General features: G+C 41.6%; 2 protein-coding genes across 9 annotated transcripts in view; one reads left to right on the top strand and one right to left on the bottom strand.

The window, feature by feature from the left end:
• INTS14 (integrator complex subunit 14) overlaps positions 1-6428 on the top strand; it is a 34200-nt gene extending 27772 nt beyond the window's left edge. For 5 of the 7 annotated variants that reach the window (XM_025883846.2, XM_025883841.2, XM_025883843.2 and 2 more), the window contains 2 exons: positions 181-246; positions 1951-2843. In XM_025883846.2, coding sequence (XP_025739631.1) covers positions 181-246; positions 1951-2202 — 318 coding nt within the window. In that variant the 3' untranslated portion in view covers positions 2203-2843. Of the gene's footprint in view, positions 1-180; positions 247-1950; positions 2844-5374 lie in introns of those variants that run through there. The other 2 variants (XR_003210522.2, XM_025883845.2) reach the window with 2 other exon arrangements.
• The window catches only part of HACD3 (3-hydroxyacyl-CoA dehydratase 3), a 45634-nt gene continuing 28535 nt past the window's right edge, over positions 3293-20391 (bottom strand). For both annotated transcript variants that reach the window (XM_025883847.2, XM_073877210.1), the window contains 5 exons: positions 10412-10539; positions 8688-8800; positions 7202-7308; positions 6478-6609; positions 3293-4946 (listed from right to left, as the gene is read on the bottom strand). In XM_025883847.2, coding sequence (XP_025739632.1) covers positions 4870-4946; positions 6478-6609; positions 7202-7308; positions 8688-8800; positions 10412-10539 — 557 coding nt within the window. In that variant the 3' untranslated portion in view covers positions 3293-4869. The remainder of the gene's footprint in view (positions 4947-6477; positions 6610-7201; positions 7309-8687; positions 8801-10411; positions 10540-20391) is intronic.

The raw sequence follows: 20391 nt of genomic DNA, 5'->3' as shown, positions 1-20391 counted from the left end.
AAGGAGGAGGTGCTTTACTAATGTTGAACAGAACAGTGACATTAACTCAGAAGGGAAGCTCATCTTGACACTGCACCTCTGTTCCCATATTCATTTCTCTAAACATTTAGAGCCATCCTTTTGTATTCTTTCCCCTTTTACCACGGAATCCTAATGCTGAAATCTTTTTACCCTTGATAGACAGATGTACAGAAGATTTTAAGAAATGCAAGGAAATTACCTGAAAAAACACAGACATTCTATAAGGTGAGACTATCAGAATTATAGTGGAAGAGGGTGGGCCCTGGGATGTGTGCCAAAAATAAATCGTTCACAATAGTGAAGAGTATGAACATGGACAGGAATTAGAAATGTTTGGCTTGTGCCTCAGTGTTTTCATTGTTAAAGTCAATAGCAATGATAGGTCCACTGCTGCCCTAAAACCCAAGAATCAGAAGTGCTTAAGTGGCCTGGTTCTGTGCACAAGGCTCCTCTGTCGTGGTGCTGCTGTGCATGGCTGAGGGAAGGAGTCAAAAGAAGAACCTATAGGTCAAAGCCCTGAACTCTCCTCACCATGCTTGTAGGCGTATCCAATCTAACCCCAGACAACCAGGGGGACTTCCCGGGATGATGATTTCCCAAAACATTCTTTCTCTACCAGAGAAGCTGCTTCCAGGAATGACTACTAAAATTGTACTTTTATGAATTGCAAAAGGATGGCCCTCCGGAATCCTCCCTAGCTAATCCAGAACTATTGGTGGAGGGAATAAAGTTATAACTAGTGGATGGATTTGGGGGTGCATTTAAGTAAACACCTTGTTTCTTCCCTTTCCATCTGGTGTTTGACTGAACTTAAGCGGCAGTGTGAGGCATGCCGTGTTGTCAGTTGTAGCCCAGCTACTACTATTTTGTGGTGCACACAGCCTCCCCAGGCTAGCATCTCTTCTGGAGAACATACGTGCCACTTTGTCTGGGTGTTACCTCATTACCTTTATGTCACTGTTGTCTTCAAACCTAATTATGTGGCAAGCTGGCGAAATCAAGCGAGAGCAGTCTTCATCAGAGTTCAGAAAGCTGCTCAGCCAGCCGTGCACTCCCTCCCCATGAAGCCAACAGTTCACACAGGCCCTTGATGTCCACTCCTGCTGTAATTCCCTTCTCCCCTACAGTCGTCACCTGTCTGTTCAAGAAGGCACACTTGTACTTTGGCCTTCTTCTGAACTTTTCACTTGTTAACAGATGATAGTAGAGAGGTGGTCAGAAAACCCACTTCTCTTTTCTGGCTTTATAGAATCCCACATATCAGCTGTGGAAGGGCCTCTGCCAGGCACCTGCGTCAGCCCCTGCAGTGGGCCAACAAGAGGTCCTCCTTCTTGCTTTATAAATGAGACCACTGAGACCCAGAGGCTACACGACTGGCCTAGATTGCACAGCTAAGTGGTTGATGGGGCTCTTTGTATTTCTCCACTTCCATCCACTACCCGATCCTTCTTTTCGTGGCAGTCTTTCAGGTCAGACTTCTTGAATCCTCCAGAGCCTCCAAACATGTTCACTGTTGTTCGGTCTGAGGCCCAGCCAGAGAGAAAGCACCAGAGGGTTCAGAGCCCTCTGAGGTTTGGGACTAGCCTTTTCCATGCCTGAGTAATGGGAAAAGTCATCCTCCTGAGCGTTCGGAGTAAATGAAATGTGTGCAGTGTCTCATCGTGTTTGGTGTAAGCGTTCATCGGCTGTGGTGGTGACCACCTGTGTTTCAGTCAGCCAGCTTTCTGATCACCTGTAGAGGAACTCTTTCATGTCATCACACTCTTGTGACTGGCGTCTCTGTACAAGCACTTGTTCTCCCGTAAAAATGCTCACTTAATTTTGGGGATCAAGAAAAACGTAGTTTAAGTTGAGGACTTAGAAAGTATGTGACAAGGAAAATGCATTTCAGGAACATTGGTGGGTTTTGTTTTTTTAATCTTGTTTCAGGAGCTAAACCGTTTACGAAAGGCTGCCCTGGCGTTTGGTTTCCTGGACCTGCTCAAAGGGGTGGCTGACATGCTGGAAAGGGAGTGCACGCTGCTGCCCGACACAGCGCACCCGGACGCCGCCTTCCAGCTGACCCATGCTGCCCAGCAGCTCAAGCTGGCCAGCACCGGCACCTCCGAGTACGCCGGCTACGAGCACAATATCACACCTTTGCACACAGACTTCTCTGGCAGCAGCACTGAAAGAATGTGAAGCTGACTTTGGGAGCCTGCCCGCTTTTTTCATTTCAGGTGAAAATGATTTAGGGTAAAAACTTTCCAATTTATTCACCTCTGCAAGAGCCCCCCCGAAGACCTCCCTGAGGCTGCCTCAGAAGCACCACTTGCTGGTTTCAGTTCTCTGCTAGAATCTGAGGAGGGTTCTGAAGGCTGGTTGGCTGCTTGGGCTTTGACCTTAGCTTTCTGGGGCTGAGTCTTTAAGCCCAAAAAACCATTGTTGCTCCCACAATGGGCACATCTCCTGAGACTCTTAAAAGGACTGATGAGCACAGAGCTCTCCCCACTTCCTCAGGAAACCTAATCAGCAAGGGTTCTCTGGCTTCCTGAAAGGCACCTTCTCTCCTCTCCTCTCCCAACCGTAAGGACATTTTCCAGCTTCTGCCCTTGGAATGAGCAGCCCAAACTGTCTGGGATTTGCTAAATACAAGCCCAATATCGTTAAGTTTCAGAACTGTCTTTAGAACTTCGGCAAAAACTTGATGGTAACCCTTTGGTGCTTTTAGTATGTCTTCATACAGACTTTTAAACGGCAACCATAAATGTATAAAATGATTCCCACTTCTTCAAGTTTTGTTTGTTTTTTAATGAAAATAAAATACTTGATTTTCTATAAAACAGATTCACTGGGAAACTAATGGGTCTTCGCCTTTCAGTCTGTCCTATTCACCTGAATGTAATTTCAACTTCCTAAGTGGCACAGATTCATAAATCCTGAGAGTTCCTTGGGTTCCATGTGAACTTCCTTGTTTCTGACACTGGTTAGGTCTCTGCCTAAGCCAGGTTCCACCCAAGTGATTTCTGACTGATCACTATAGTCAGTTATGGTACCAATTCATCATGACATTAGGCAAGTCAGGTAACTTCTCCGAGCTTTCTGTCATCAGTGCTTTTCAGATTGCTCTGTGGACTTCCTGAGGTTATCCCTCCCGCAGGCTTCACCCCCAAGCAACCATTTTCACATGCTGAATTTAACGTTTTTACCATGCTATATATTTTTTCTGAACAAAGGACTTTATCATTAACAACTTGAAAACCTACCAGACTAAATGATCTTTAAACACAAGTTGTTAGGATTTTGATTTTAAATGTTTAATAGAAATACACAATGTTTTGCTTTCTCAGCAATAAAGGAGTTTATAACAATCACTAAGAATACAGGATTCTGCCACAAAGATGGAGCATACACTGCAAAGCTGATCTGTCCAAATAAACAAAATCAGGTGAAAACATCAGAAGTTAACACAAACAAGTGTTGACAGAAGTTAGACATGCAAGATACCCTCCAGTGCAATGAACTTGTAAAAAAAAAAAAAAAAAAATCAGCCAGCCTATGCTAATCTGATGTTTTTAGGTCAAACCAAGTTTCCATATCGGGCTCAGAGAAATAGCGTAGCTCATGGTGTCTCCTTTCCCCCAAGAACAATAGGAATGGCAGAACAGAACTACCATGCTTTTAAATTCTTTTATACAAGCATTACTTCTAACACATATTTTACTTGGTTAACTTGGAATGTTTTAGAGGAAACAATATTTTTGACAATAGCCAAGCTTTACAATGTCTACATTTTTTCTCAGTTCCTCTGGGTGGGTTTCCCGCCAGGAAGCTTTTGTTAAGCTTCTCCCGCCAAAGTTCTCACTGTTTTCCCTCTCCGAGAGCAGACCAGTGAAACAACAGCAGAACAAAGGCAGGCGTTTCTGAGGTCAGTTCCGCCAGCCACTCTGACAGGTTTACAAGGAAATGGACTTGGCCAGCGCAGAGGAAGAGAGCCGTTTTATGTATGCGCACAGCCTAGGCCTGGTCTGCAGGCGTGTTTTGTGCGCTTGCGGTTGCCGCAGGCCACACTCCAGCAGCTGTCTTACTGCCGGTTTGACCCTTCTGACACCTGTAGCCATCTGGGGTTGGAACTCTTACAATCTCACGGTTTTCTAAATTTAATGTTTCATCTTTCTTTAGTGTTGAAGGTCGTTCTGATTTAGCTAGAAATGAAGTAAGTGACCATGGTGTTCCAAGGTTCTGACTGGTTTCTCCCAAAACCATTCTGTGCCTCCTCAATGTGCACACAGGTAAGCACTGCCGTGACAGGTGGTGGTAGAAGCCAAAAGATGCTCAGAGGTACTAGGTGTTCTCTTAGCCTCACTCAGACTCAGAAATGTTCTATCAGTGCCACCCCACTTAACAAACAACCCCTTGGGTACAGAATGTATAAGGTCCTGCCTAAATCACTTTCACAGCCTCCTGCAGAGGCAACAGTGCTTTTTTTTCCCCGAGCCAACAGCTGAAATAAACAGTGCCAACTATAAGAATGGCCGGTACCTGGTAGGGTTAGGGCACTGAAGCAGGACCTCTGGCCCATGTGAGAGCAACTGGACAAGGAGCGCATGGGGGTAGGGCTGAGTCTCTTGCTGTCGTTAATGGAATACACGAGAACAAACCTGTCATCAGATATCAGGAATCCACGTCATGCAAGTACTACGCTAAGATAATTCTGTAAATTCAGGAATGTTACTGGGGGGAAAGGGAATATAGCCTCACTGAGAATTTAATCATTTAACTTTAAAAAGCTTTTACATCAGTACAAGAAGGTAAAACTGTAAGAATTATAGATTAGGCTCAAACTGGCAAGATGTCATCTAAATCTTCTTAGTGGATCTTTTTCTTTTTTTGTCCATAGCGCCGCCTGCGCTGTTTATAAAGGTGACGGAAATTTACGTACAACCCTGAAAAAGAAAAAAGCCAATGAGAAAAGGCAATCTTTGTTTCTAACCAGAAGCTCTTGGGGCAGGGACAGTCTCTAGATGGCTGCTTATCCTAGCCCACAGCACTGTGCTTCCTGTAGGGTGCTGGGGAATTAAACTCTGACCAAGTTCTCATCGATGTACTAGAGACCACTCGCTTTTTTCCCCAGTCGGTTTACTGTTTTATTTTATCCCATATTCTAATGTGAAAATTTTCAAACATACAAAAGAGTAAAATACTGTACAGTGAACCAACACTTAGATCTAAACTTTTTTTATTATCTTCACTTTGTCACCTGCTCATTCCCATCTCATTTTTGATGTATTTCACTGTAAGTTGCAGACATCAGTATACTTCACCCCTAAACATTTCATTAATTAGAGTTCGGTTTTTCCTTTGTTCTTTTAAGTCAAGATTTACATAAAATGAAGATCCTCCAGCCTCAGTCGAGACTGCAGAAACTGCAGCCCCTGCCGGACTGACAGCCTGACTGAAACCTCAGGGGGGATTCCGAGGCACCCAGCTAGGCTGCTTTCTGTGAGATAGTAAGCATCTGTTGTCTTAAGCTACTAATACACTATCTGTTGTCATATCCTGTTGCTAGAAGACCAGACAGCCATACTTATTTAGGGCTACCTGAAGATTTTTGTGAACTACGAGAGAGAGAAATATGTAAATTATATTAAATTGCGTTAGAACTAGGGACGCCTGGGTGGCTCAGTTGGTGAAGCGTCTGCCTTCGGCTCAGGTCATAATCCCAGGGTCCTGGGACCGAGCCCCACATCGGACTCTGCTCAGCAGGGCAGCCTGCTTCTCCCTCTCCCTCTGCTGCTCCCTCTCCCTCTGCTGCTCCCCCTGCTTGTGCTCTCTCACTCTCTCTCTACCAAATAAATAAAATCTTTTTTAAAAAATGCATTAGAACTTTATCTAAACAGTCTTTATGATTAGGGAGGCTTTATTTGCAATAATTAGGTTTACTTCTTCTAGTTCTTAGTTTTTATGAATTAAGGCAAAGATTTGTGATTTTTATGTAAATTAATATATAAGCTGGTTTTACAGGAGTAGTGGGGCAGGGGGGGCTTTCCTATTATTAGGTAGAAGCTTTATGACATCTCTTGGCTGCTCAGAGGCCTTGACTGCCTTCTTCCTTCCTTGCTGCCAGTGGTATTACCTCCTCTGTAAACTTTGGATAAGGAACGTATCACTCAAATTAGTAAAATTAAAATGCTCTTCTTTTTCTACTAGAGCTTCTTATATATTGTTCTAAACATGAAATATGGTGAATTCCCAGTGACCAAGAGCACACCAAGAAGACAACTCAACCACTGGTGATCTGGAAGAAATACATAGCATTTTCTCCTCATGGGCCTGTTGTACAAAATAATGTTTCTCTAACTCTATACTACTCTTCCGGAAATAAAAATCCTAATAAAGGCTTTGAAAGCTTTGAATCATTTAACTCTACCCTCTTAGAAGTGACAGGAAAAAGTCTATCACAGAGCCAATACTTACCTAAAAATAATATTATAAGATAAATCTGAAGAAAAAAGGAAAATCTAACTTTGATTTTCACTGGATATGGCAACGTGAAACTGAATCTTCCTGTTTCGTTGAATACTGGAATGGACTGGATCACTGAGACAGCTAAAAGCAGAAACAAGAACCTGTCAGAAGCAAATGAAATACAGTGCCATCTAGTGAGAGAAGCTTCTACCCCCCACAGTGTCAGTTCTGGGTGCGCTGAAAATGGTTCCCTCCCCTTAGTACACAGGCCTCATGCCTGTTCTAGTTCTCCCCCTAGTTTTCATAAGCAATGAGCCTCCAAGCTGACAAGGAGAAGATGAATGAGGAACATTCATCTTGACAGCACTGAGCTTTAGTTCTCTACTCTATTAAATGGAGAGAAAACTCCCTACCTGACTCACTCACTAGGTGTCTGTCAGAATTAAATGAAGTCATTGATACGAACCTGGCTTTGGAAAAATTCTAAATACCATATAAATAGGAGCATGCAATACATGAACGCACAGCTTCCAAACCTCACAAAAACGAGCTACTTCCCTGGAATAGTCTGGGTACCAAGAGTATTATGGAAGGAAGCCACTAGAAAGAAAGTTAAAAAGTCTAACACCTGTATATCAGACTAAGGCTGGCAGGGGAAGGAAGAAAGCTTTGGCCTATCAGCTTAGCTATCCTTTGGAACTAAGCTTATAAAACCTAGTGTTCTTGAAAGTACCTTCTGCCAAACATCCCAGAGGATACAAGGGAATCCACACAGTGTAACGAAGCCATGTGAGCACCTTCCAATCCATGTCAATGCAGGAAAGCATGTAGAAGGGGTACCTATTGGAAATAAGGAATTCGGATGTGAAAAGCCACTTCAGGTCCTGAATGCAACCCTAGAACATCAAGAAATAGAATTTCACAATTAGCCACACATGGCTTCTTCAGAACAGAATGATAATCCTGGGCTATCTACCCACGAACTCCCAACACATTCTTCCCCCAATTTTCAATGGATGTGAACTCTCTTTGATGGTAGACTAAGTTTAGGTCCTAAAGGAACCCTCTTTGGAATAGTTCAGTATATGGAATGAATGCTCAAAGCTCTTTGCCTTTAATACTAGTTCTGATCTATGTTCTAAGTAGGTAAGGATGACAGACACCTTGACAATTTATCTCCAGATAAGTGAATGTTATCAAAGTAAACAGGGCGCCTGGGTGGCTCAGTTGGTTAAGTGTCTGACTCTTGATTTCAGCTCAGGTCATGATCTCGGGGTCATGAGATCAAGCCCTGCGTTGGGCTCCATGCTGGGCGTGGAGCCTGCTTAAAGAGATTCTCTCTCTGTGCCCTTCCCCTGCTCTCTCTCTCAAAAACAAAACAAAACAAATTCCAAAATTAAAGTATACAAAACACCCCTAATCTAGAATCAGACATACTCTATTTAAATAAAGAGGTAACACAAAAAAGAAATTTTTCTTCCCAGAGTTAACATTAAGCACTTATAATCTCTTTCACCTTTGTATTAATATACTATGGGATTCAGACCACAGTTCAAACACAATCTAGGGCTGCTACTGTCTCTTCTCCCTTTCAGCTATTAACTTTGCCAAAATATCCCCAGACCTAGAGCTGAGGAGTCAATCTGCAAAACCCCTGCTCCACCTGACCAAAAAAGAAATGGAATATGTATGGTCCGGTAGAGAAGAGTACCTCTACTTTAATTGGATCTTTTTTTTTAAGATATTTCTTCTATTGACAACTGAGAGTGGCAGAATCAGATAAGAGGTTGATTCAAACTTGAGTAATCTTGTAGAAGATTTATTTCTATCATTCCTTCTAGAAGGTTGGTCTTCCCAAGTTCGATCCAGCCTGACTACTCCTTCAATCTCATGTTTCTTCCCCTTTCAAAATTTTTCCATGCAGGTAAGTCCTCTTTCCGACAAGACGGCAAAATCCTGCAGGGTAAGATGGGTCTTTTCACTTCTCTGCACCTCTCGGCTCCCTCTGCTCCCCAGTGCCCAGGCTGATACTATGATCCAATGACTGCTTTAAAAAAACATGCCTCACCTTTGCAGAACACACGGATGCAGCTAGAGCTCTCCACACACAGAACCTTAATCTCAAACCAAATGAGACTCTGAATAAAACTCCCTCCAGAAGAGAGCTGCTCCAGAGAAAGGAGAAGCACTCAAACCACCATGCTGGCATTTCTACCCACCTGAAAATTTCAATTGCGCTCCACGAATAAAACACAAAGAAAACCACAGCTTTGTTTTGCATTTCTTCCATGGTGCCAAAGATGATAAACAAAATGAAATTTCTTCCACAAAGCTATTAAAAGAACCCAAAAGAGAGGAAAAAGTTTAAAAATATATTCTACAAAAACTATACAAATGTGTTACCTGAAACCTAGCCCCACTAAATTCAGGGTAAATAGAAAAAGACTGAGGGGCACCTGGCTGGCTCAGTCAGTGGAGCCTGCGAGCCTTGATGTCGGAGTCGTGAGCTCAAGCCCCACATTGTGGGTAGAGATTACTTTAAAAAATTAAAAAATAAAATCTTAAAAAAAGAAGAAAAAAAAAAAAAGACTGATCTCAGCAAGTTTAAACCTCTGTTCCAGTTTTGGAACAAGTTACGGTTACCCAAACCAGTCTTTCTGAATAGACTGTGTATATGTGTGTAAATAGGTCATCACGAATAGCGTATTTTCAAAAACACTCACACACATTCAAACATAGCGTAAAGAGTACTGACGAATGAACATTTGGGTCTGCATAACCCAAGTTAAGAACCAGAACATTACCAGTGTGGCAGCCGCCCACAAGTAACTATCTTGTGTTAACCATTCCATTGCTTCTCTTTATAGGCTTCCTGCTTATGTACCTATTTCTAAATAGTATACTGTTGCACTTTGCCTGTTTTTAAACTTTCTGAAATACAACTTATTTTTATTCTGTAATTTGTTTCTTACTCCATGTTATGCTGCTGAGCTGCAGTCCCATGCCCGACTCCAGGAGGCTCCGCTCACACTGCATTCTCCATGAATGGCCCTCCCTGGAGCTGTGCAATATGAGACTACTGAACCCCTCCCTTCCATCATGCCCTAGAAATTCTAGCCTCATGCTTATCTGCCCTAGTCCTTGACATACAAAAAGTATTATTCCACATTAGTGGGTCCCTCACTATCCTCTTATTTTTTAGACTGAACAAAACAGCCTCTCTCCAAGAACAGAAAACCCAGGAGTAACAAGACTATTGTATTAACACCCTTTACCATACAACAGATACTATCAGAATGCCAGGGCTGGTATACCAGAAAAGGGTAGAATTATCAAAACAGAACTCCAGAAGAGACCAAGCAGCAATCCCTGTTGCCCCCTGAGTCTGGGGGGGGGGGGCGGGGGGAGTATTTAATAGTATATAATCACAGAGTTAGAAAATAGGGCAAGGAAGTTAAAAGATTTTGATGCCCCGTTCCTGATAGCAATCTTCCAAATATTAGGAAACAACAAAGATGTATCAAGAGAGGGGGGTATCCCCACACCAGTCAAAAGAGTCCCCTTCATATATGGAAGAAAGTCCAAAGTGAAAAGACCTCCTAGGATTGCATCACCTTCACCTACCCAAGTTGGGAGGAGACCAAGCACATCTTTACATCAGAAGATTGTGGGTAAGTTTTTCTGCTCCTGCTTGAGAATCAAGTTTCCCTGGTTTTAAAGCCCTTTTTATAACTTTGTGATTTCATGAAGATACCATAAACAACCAAACCAGACCTGAAATGGCAAAAGTCTACTTTGGAAACTATCCCTGGGCTTCAAGTTTTCCTTTTTCAGATAAAACAGTGCTATTCCCGTGCAAAAAGAGATTCTTACTCATTGTGACTTCCCAGCAAATTGTGGCGTACCTAGTAACTACTGACATCTGAGGTCAACTGTTCAGTACCTGGATAAGAGAAGGCGTCACTGGTGACTTAATGACACCAATTGCTGCATTGACAGTTTCCACAACTGACAGCATCTGGCAGAAATACATCATGTCGGCCAAGGTGTGGAATGTGTCATAGAAGGACTCTATGGGACAAATACACATTAAGGGTAAATCAAATGGCAAATTCCAACAGAATCATTTCTCAAACTATGTACCTACTTGCATGCAAGGAATTTAAGGAAAAGTATAATCAGCCACCCAGATTCAAATTTACTATCCAAACTAAGCTGGAGGGGAACAGGCCTGTGAGGTCTTGAATAGGAAACTCTACTGATTATGTATGTCCTCATTTTAAAAGGCAAAGTAAAGGCGGCGCCTGGATGGCTCAGTTGGTGAAGCGTCTGCCTTCGGCTCAGGTCATGATCCCAGGATCCTGGGATCGAGTCCCGCATTGGGCTTCTTGCTCAGCGGAGAGCCTGCTTCTCCCTCTCCCTCTGCTACTCCGCCTGCTTATGCTCTCTCTCTCTCAAATAAATAAAATCTTTTTTAAAAAATTAAAAATAAACATCAGTTGAATAAAAGAGGCTCTTGCAAAAAAACTTAAAGAAACCCTCTAATATTTTTGCAGAAATAATCCACTTTACAATCCTGCTACAAAGTCAAATGTGAAATGAAGAATGGTATATAGCATTATTATGTAATTTTGCCAGAAAAATTCCACCAATAATTTAGTTCAAAATTGGACTACTTCTTTTCTTAGAAGAATTAATGCAAACTTACATTTACAATTTAAATTTTGCTACATATAAGTTAAAAAACTTATTCTCATAACTTTAAATCTCCCTTTTCAAGACAAAATCCAAACCAAATCTTTTTGTCACCACTTACAATGAAATTCTGGTGTCCGTTTTAAGGGGATTCACTTTAAGGTGGCGTTTCTCCTGGATAAATCTTTGAAAAATGAGGACCTCCCATTTGGAAAACACAAAGCTGTGACTTAAGATTTGGCACATGGTGAACAGAAATGAGATCTTGTGGCTTTGCTCTGATTTTACATCCTTGTTTCAATTCAGGAATAGAAATCTAATATGACAGTTACAAAGAATTTTAAACAAAATTGTAAGAATTTTGTTTTCAATTTTTTTATTCTTATGTTAATCATCATATATTACATCATTAGTTTTTGATGTAGTGTTCCATGATTCATTGTTTGTGCATAACACCCAGTGCTCCATGCAGAACGTGCCCTCTTTAATACCCATCACCAGGCTAACCCATCCCCCCACCCCCCTCCCCTCTAGAACCCTCACTTTGTTTTTCAGAGTCCATCGTCTCTCCTGGTTGGTCTCCCCCTCCGACTTACTCCCCCCCTTCATTCTTCCCCTCCTGCTATCTTCTTCTTTTTCTTTTTTCTTAACATATCTTGCATTATTTGTTTCAGAAGTACAGATCTGTGATTCGACAGTCTTGCACAATTCACAGCGCTCACCATAGCACATACCCTCCCCAATGTCTATCACCCAGCCACCCCATCCCTCCCACCCCCCACCACTCCAGCAACCCTCAGTTGGTTTCCTGAGATTAAGAATTTCTCATATCAGTGAGGTCATATGATACATGTCTTTCTGACTGACTTATTTAACTCAGCATAACACCCTCCAGTTCCATCCACATCGTTGCAAATGGCAAGATCTCATTCCCTTTGATGGCTGCATAATATTCTATTGTATATGTATACCACCTCTTCTTTATCCATTCATCTGTCGATGGGCATCTTGGCTCTTTCCACAGTTTGGCTATTGTGGACATTGCTGCTATAAACATTGGGGTGCACGTACCCCTTCGGATCCCTACATTTGTATCTTTGGGGTAAATACCCAGTAGTGCAATTGCTGGGTCATAGGGTAGCTCTATTTTCAACTTTTTGAGGAACCTCCATACTGTTTTCCAGAGTGGCTGCACCAGCTTGCATTCCCACCAACAGTGTAGGAGGGTTCCCCTTTCTCCACATCTCCGCCAACATCTGTCGTTTCCTGACTTGTTAATTTTAGCCATTCTGACTGGTGTGAGGTGGTATCTCATTGAGGTTTTGATTTGGATTTCCCTGATGCCGAGCGATGTTGAGCACTTTTTCATGCGTCTGTTGGCCATTTGGATGTCTTCTTTAGAAAAATGTCTGTTCACATCTTCTGTCCATTTCTTGATTGGATTATTTGTTCTTTCAGTGTTGAGTTTGATAAGTTCTTTATAGATTTTGGATACTAGCCCTTTATCTGATATGTCATTTGCAAATATTTTCTCCCATTCTGTCAGTTGTCTTGGTTTTTGTGGACTGTTTCTTTTGCTGTGCAAAAGCTTTTTATCTTGATGAAATCCCAATAGTTCATTTTTGCCCTTGCTTCCCTTGCCTTTGGTGATGTTTCTAGGAAGAAGTTGCTGCGGCTGAGGTCGAAGAGGTTGCTGCCTGTGTTCTCCTTTAGGATTTTGATGGACTCCTGTCTCACGTTTAGGTCTTTCAACCATTTGGAGTCTATTTTTGTGTGTGGTGTAAGGAAATGGTCCAGTTTCATTCTTCTGCATGTGGCTGTCCAATTTTCCCAACACCATTTGTTGAAGAGACTGTCTTTTTTCTGTTGGACATTCTTTCCTGCTTTGTCAAAGATGAGTTGACCATAGAGTTGAGGGTCCATTTCTGGGCTCTCAATTCTGTTACATTGATCTATGTGTCTGTTTTTGTGCCAGTACCGTACTGTCTTTATGATGACAGCTTTGTAATAGAGCTGGAAGTCCGGAATTGTGGTGCCGCCAGCTTTGCTTTTCTTTTTCAACATTCCTCTGGCTATTCGGGGTCTCTTCTGGTTCCATACAAATTTTAGGATGATTTGTTCCATTTCTTTGAAAAAAGTGGGTGGTATTTTGATGGGGATTGCATTGAATGTGTAGATTGCTCTAGGTAGCATTGACATCTTCACAATGTTGGTTCTCCCAATCCATGAGCATGGAACGTTTTTCCATTTCTTTGTGTCTTCTTCAATTTCTTTCATGAGTATTTTATAGTTTTCTGAGTACAGATCCTTTGCCTCTTTGGTTACATTTATTCCTAGGTATCTTATGGTTTTGGGTGCGATTGTAAATGGGATCGACTCCTTGATTTGTGTCTCTTCTGTCTTGTTGTTGGTGTATAGGAATGCCACTGATTTCTGTGCATTGATTTTATATCCTGCTACTTTACTGAATTCCTGTATGAGTTCTAGCAGTTTTGGGATGGAGTCTTTGGGGTTTTCCACATACAGTATCATATCATCTGCAAAGAGTGAGAGTTTGACTTCCTTTTTGCCGATTTGGATGCCTTTGATTTCTTTTTGTTGTCTGATTGCTGTGGCTAGGACTTCTAATACTATGTTGAATAGCAGTGGTGAGAGTGGACATCCCTGCCGCGTTCCTGACCTTAGGGGGAAAGCTCTCAGCTTTTCCCCATTGAGAATGATATTGGCTGTAGGTTTTTCATAGATGGCTTTTATGATATTGAGGTATGTACCCTCTATGCCTATACTCTGAAGAGTTTTGATCAAGAAAGGATGCTGTACTTTGTCAAATGCTTTTTCTGCATCTATTGAGAGGATCATATGATTCTTGTTCTTTCTTTTGTTAATGTATTGTATCACGTTGATTGATTTGCGGATGTTGAACCAGCCTTGCAGCCCAGGGATAAATCCCACTTGGTCATGGTGAATAATCCTTTTAATGTACTGTTGGATCCTATTGGCTAGTATTTTGGTAAGAATTTTTGCATCCATGTTCATCAAGGATATTGGTAATTCTCCTTTTTGATGGTATCTTTGTCTGGTTTTGGGATCAAGGTAATGCTGGCCTCATAAAATAAGTTTGGAAGTTTTCCTTCCATTTCTATTTTTTGGAACAGTTTCAGGAGAATAGGTATTAATTCTTCTTTAAATGTCTGATAGAATTCCCCTGGGAAGCCATCTGGCCCTGGGCTTTTGTTTCTTGGGAGATTTTTGATGACTGCTTCAATTTCCTTAGTGGCTATAGGTCTGTTCAGATTTTCTATTTCTTCCTGGTTCAATTCTGGTAGTTGATACATCTCTAGGAATGTACCCATTTCTTCCAGGTTATCTAATTTGCTGGCATAGAGTTGCTCATAATATGTTCTTATAATTGTTTGTATTTCTTTGGTGTTGGTTGTGATCTCTCCTCTTTCATTCATGATTTTGTTGATTTGGGTCATTTTTCTTTTTGATAAGTCTGGCCAGGGGTTTATCAATCTTGTTAATTCTTTCAAAGAACCAGCTCCTAGTTTCGTGGATCTGTTCTACTGTTCTTTTGGTTTCTAGTTCATTGATTTCTGCTCTGATCTTTATGATTTCTCTTCTCCTGCTGGGTTTAGGCTTTATTTGCTGTTCTTTCTCCAGCTCCTTTAGGTGTAGGGTTAGGTTGTGTATTTGAGACCTTTCTTGTTTCTTGAGAAAGGCTTGTATTGCTATATACTTTCCTCTCAGGACTGCCTTTGCTGTATCCCAAAGATTTTGAACAGTTGTGTTTTCATTTTCATTGGTTTCCATGAATTTTTTAAATTCTTCTTTAATTTCCTGGTTGACCCATTCATTCTTTAGTAGGATGCTCTTTAGCCTCCATGTATTTGAGTTCTTTCCGACTTTCCTCTTGTGATTGAGTTCTAGTTTCAAAGCATTGTGGTCTGAAAATATGCAGGGAATCATCCCAATCTTTTGGTACCGGTTGAGACCTGATTTGTGACCTAGGATGTGATCAATTCTGGAGAATATTCCATGGGCACTAGAGAAGAATGTGTATTCCGTTGCTTTGGGATGAAATGTTCTGAATATTTCTGTGAAGTCCATTTGGTCCAGTGTGTCATTTAAAGTCTTTATTTCCTTGTTGATCTTTTGCTTAGATGATCTGTCCATTTCAGTCAGGGGGGTGTTAAAGTGCCCCACTATTATTATATTGTTGTCAATGTGTTTCTTCGCTTTTGTTATTAATTGCCTTATATAATTGGCTGCTCCCACGTTAGGGGCATAGATATTTACAATTGTTAGATCTTCTTGTTGGATAGACCCTTTAAGTAGGACATAGTGTCCTTCCTCATCTCTTATTACAGTCTTTGTTTTAATATCTAGTTTGTCTGATATAAGGATTGCCACCCCAGCTTTCTTTTGGTGTCCATTAGCATGGTAAATGGTTTTCCACCCCCTCACTTTCAATCTGGGGGTGACTTTGGGTCTAAAATGAGTCTCTTGCAGACAGCATATTGATGGGTCTTGTTTTTTAATCCAATCTGATAGCCTGTGTCTTTTGATTGGGGCATTTAGCCCATTTACATTCAGGGTAACTATTGAAAGGTATGAATTTAGTGCCATTGTATTGCCTGTAAGGTGACTGTTACTGTATATTGTCTGTGTTCCTTTCTGATCTATGCTGCTTTTAGGCTCTCTCTTTCCTTAGAGGACCCCTTTCAATATTTCTTGGAGGGCTGGTTTCGTGTTTGCAAATTCCTTTAGTTTTTGTTTGTTCTGGAAGCTTTTTATCTCTCCTTCTATTTTCAATGACATCCTAGCTGGATATAGTATTCTTGGCTGCATATTTTTCTCGTTTAGTGCTCTGAAGATATCTTTTTTTTTTTTAAAGATTTATTTATTTATTTATTTATTTGAGAGAGACAATGAGATAGAGAGAGAGAACATGAGAGGGGGGGAGGGTCAGAGGGAGAAGCAGACTCCCTGCCGAGCAGGGAGCCCGATGCGGGACTCGATCCCGGGACTCCAGGATCATGACCTGAGCCGAAGGCAGTCGCTTAACCAACTGAGCCACCCAGGCGCCCGCTCTGAAGATATCTTGCCAGTCCTTTCTGGCCTGCCAGGTCTCTGTGGATAGGTCTGTTGCCAATCTAATATTTCTACCATTATAGGTTACATATCTCTTCTCCCGAGCTGCTTTCAGGATTTTCTCTTTGTCTCTGAGACTCGTATGTTTTACTATTAGATGTCGGGGTGTTGAGCTATTATTATTGATTTTAAGAGGGGTTCTCTGGGCCTCCTGGATTTTGATACCTGTTTCCTTCCTCACATTAGGGAAGTTCTCTGCTATTATTTGCTCCAATATACCTTCTGCCCCTCTCTCTCTTTCTTCTTCTTCTGGGATCCCAATTATTCTAATGTTGTTTCATCTTATCGTATCGCTTATCTCTCGAATTCTGCCCTCGTGATCCTGTAGTTGTTTCTCTCTCTTTTTCTCAGCCTCTTTATTTTCCATCATTTGGTCTTCTCTATCGCTGATTCTCTCTTCTGCCTCATTTATCCTAGCAGTTACTGCCCCCGTTTTTGATTGCACCTCATCAATAGCCTTTTTGATTTCGACTTGGTTAGATTTTAGTTCTTTTATTTCTCCAGAAAGGGTTTCTCCAATAACTTCCACGCTTTTTTCAAGCCCAGCTAGTATCTTTAAAGTCATGATTCTGAACTCTAGGTCCGACATCATACTAATGTCTGTATCGAGTAGGTCCCTGGCTGACGGTACTACCTTTTGTTCTTTTTGCTGAGGTGATTTTTTTCGTCTTGTCATTTTGTCCAGAGGAGAATAGATGAATGAGAGAACAAAATGCTAACAGGTTAACAACGTCCCCAGCAAATATACTCTATACCAATCAGAAAAGACCTGAAACCAGGGGAAAAGAAAGGGAAAGAAAAAAGAAAGAGGAAAAAAAAAGAAAAAAAAAGATAAAAACAAAAACAGAACGATACAAAAAAAGCAGAATATGATCAAATATGATCAGGCTAGTGCATAGATCAGTGCCACACACTAGATTTTGGGCGTATTTTGGTCTGTTAGAAAAAAGTGCCTCCTAAAATTTTAAAGGAAGAAAGACATATATGTACAAAATAAGGGTTGATACAATGAAGGGATGGAAGATGACTGTAAAGATGAAAATTATAAAAGATTTTTAAAAGGAATTGATAAGATAAGTTGTTTGAAAAAAGAAAGAAGAAGATTTAAAAAAAAAAGAAAAAAGGGAGAGAATGTGATCAGGCAGGAGACTAGAACAAAGCCATACACTAGTGATTTAGGGTATATTTTGATCTGTTAGAAGAAACTGTATCTCAAAATTTTAAAGAGAGAACTTACATATATATGCCAAAAATAAGGGTAACTACTATGAAGGGATAAAATATGACTCTAAAAATGAAAAATAAAAAATGTTTTTTTTTTAAAAAGGGATTGATAAGATGTTGGTTGAAAAAGGGAAAAAGAAAAATTTAAAAAAAAGTTAAAAAAAATTAACTTTGATGAACTAATGAATCATGGTAAAAAAAAAAAAGCCATGAATTCTATGTGCAGTATTCCCCTAGCGCTGGAGTTCTCCCGTTCTCCTTGATCGGTAAACTTGGTCTTGGCTTGCTGGCTGTTCGTGCTGATCTTCTGGGGGAGGGGCCTGTTGCCATGGTTTCCAAATGTCTTTGCCGGAGGCTGAATTGCCCCGCCCTTGTCAGTCAGGGCTAAGCAAGCTGCTCGGGTTTGCTCTCAGGAGCTTTTGTTCCCTGCAAGCTCTAGGTACAGCTTTGGAGGACCAGGACGAAAATGGTGGCCTCCCAGTCTCCACCAGGAAGAGCTGAGAACTCGGGGCCCCGCTCCTCAGTGCGCCCCCAGAGAAAAGCAGTCACTCCCGTCTCCCTGGTCTCTGGCCGCACTCTGCGCTCACCCGGCCTGTGACCGAGCATTTCTATCTCTGGCACCCGACCCCATGTGGAGTCTCCAAACCCAGCAGATCCCTGCGGTGCGCTCCCGCGCCGCTCCTCCTGGGGGAGGAAGGGGAGTCTTCCCGGGTCTGCCGCTTGTTGGGTCCCTGCTGGAGGAGCAGTGGCCCGACTGGGCCGCAGATCACAGTTTATGGCCACCCCGAGCTGAGAGCCCGCGCCTCGGCTCCGTCTCTGCAGCCGGCTTCCCCGCTCCGATACCTGGGAGCTCTGCCGCACTCAGGCACCCCTGGTCTTTCTGTGACCCCGAGGGTCCTGAGACCACACTGTCCCGTGAGGGTTCCACCCCCCGCTTAGCCACTGGAGTGACGTCCCTCAGCGGAGCCGACTTCTAAAAGTTCCGATTTTGTGCTCCGCGGCTCTCTCACTTGCCAGAAGCGGCCGACGGAGGCCCCCTCCCCCGCCATCTATCCTCCCGAATATCGCCTCGGATTCACTTCTCCGCACGTCCTACCTTCTAGTAAGTGGTTGCTTCTCTGTTCAGAGAGTTGTTGCTACTCTCCTCTTCGATCTCCTGTTGAGTTCGTAGGTGTTCAGAATGGTTTGATCCCTATTCAGCTGAATTCCTGAGACCAGATGAAATCTAGGTCTCCTACTCCTCCACCATCTTGCCAAGAATTTGTTTTTAAAACAAGACAAAAAATGGTGTACACAGTAGGATTACAATGTTTAACTATAGGAGAAAAACTAAAAGGAAATGTACAGCTATATATATATATATGCATATATATATATATATATATATTTTTTTTTTTACAGATTTTATTTATTTGTGAGAGACAGAGATAGCAAGAGTGAGCATGAGCAAGGAGGACAGGGAGAAATAGGTTCCCGGCTGAGCAGGTAGCCCAATGCGGGGCTCGATCCCACAAGCCAAAGGCAGATGCTTAATGAATGAGCCACCCAGGCGCCCCAATGTACAGTTATATTAATAGTGATGGACAATGACTTATCCACCTCCCCTTCTCTCCCCCTACACCTCCAGCACCCTGCTTTCCCCCACTTTCCAAACTGGCTTAAATCAGCACATTTAATGATTTGAAAACAAAAAAACTATTTTAAGTAGTAAAAGGCACTCATATGTTAATGGGATGTGGGATACTACTAATAGTGGTAGTATAATACAGTATACCCTTTTGGGCAGGATACATGAAAATCCTTAAAAACAATTTGCCATTAATCTCACAATTCCGTATCAGTAATTGTTCGCTGTTCCTAAGGAAGTTTGGTCGATTGGAAGGATATACATACACCAAGGTGCCAAGGATCTGTTGCTCTCATAGATGGGATTACAGTAGAGTTTTTTGTTTTATTTAAGTCTTTATTTTCTGATTTTTCTGTGATTAACATGTTTTTATAATTAGAAAAAAATTTTAATTTTATTTTTCAAAAAGACTATTCCTAAATAGAGAGCTAGGTAAGCTCAAACAATTTCTCCATAAGCCCAAGAGTTTGCTAGTGTTTCCTTAGCATAAGAAGTTTAGCAAGTACATGTTTACATGAAAAACCAAGCACAGGTGGGGATTTGCCATTTACCAACACCCTTCATTCAAACGGAGAAAACTGCAAAGGGCAAACTGGGTGCTAGGCGCCAGGTCCTTACCACGTCTCTTGATGCCTGATAAGTGAAGAATTAAACCAGCAGCTCCATTCCAGAAGGTGGTTAGTAAGAGGTTGAGAGCCAAAATAGAAATGACAAATCCAAGCTGCTTAAACACATGACCCAGATAACTTAGGAGCTTTTGGACTAGATCACCTAATGGCTTGCAGGCTTGCACGGGAACACAGAGAATCCAACAATGTTAAATTAAATGATTAGGTACCTGCGTGTCCCTATTCATTCCATGGGACTTGTGATCAATCCACAGAAAATCCCAGGTCTGAGACTTGCCTTCTTTTTTCAAGTAACTCATCTGTAGACCTTTGGTCACGTGAGACTCTAAGACACTAGGCATTTGCAAAGTTCTTTATTAGCCTACTGCTGTGCTTTGCAGAATTCTAAAGTTAAGAAGGCTGGAAAAACAGCATGCACTTCTTTGAAATGACTTTAGAGCTAATGACAATTCACCTACTATAAACCTCAGATGGGAAAATTTAGAACTAAAAAATAAAATAGATTATAGGATTTTTTCCTTTATTAAAATAGAGCTTATATTTTCCATTATACTTATATTTTTCCTATTGTACAAAATAAGGACAAATTTTTAA

This window comes from Callorhinus ursinus, unplaced genomic scaffold (genome assembly GCF_003265705.2).
Source record: "Callorhinus ursinus isolate GAN/ISIS: 27379988/994484 unplaced genomic scaffold, GSC_fseal_2.0 scaffold25, whole genome shotgun sequence".
NCBI lineage: Eukaryota > Metazoa > Chordata > Mammalia > Carnivora > Otariidae > Callorhinus > Callorhinus ursinus.
This window is presented reverse-complemented; position numbering and strand designations above follow the sequence as displayed.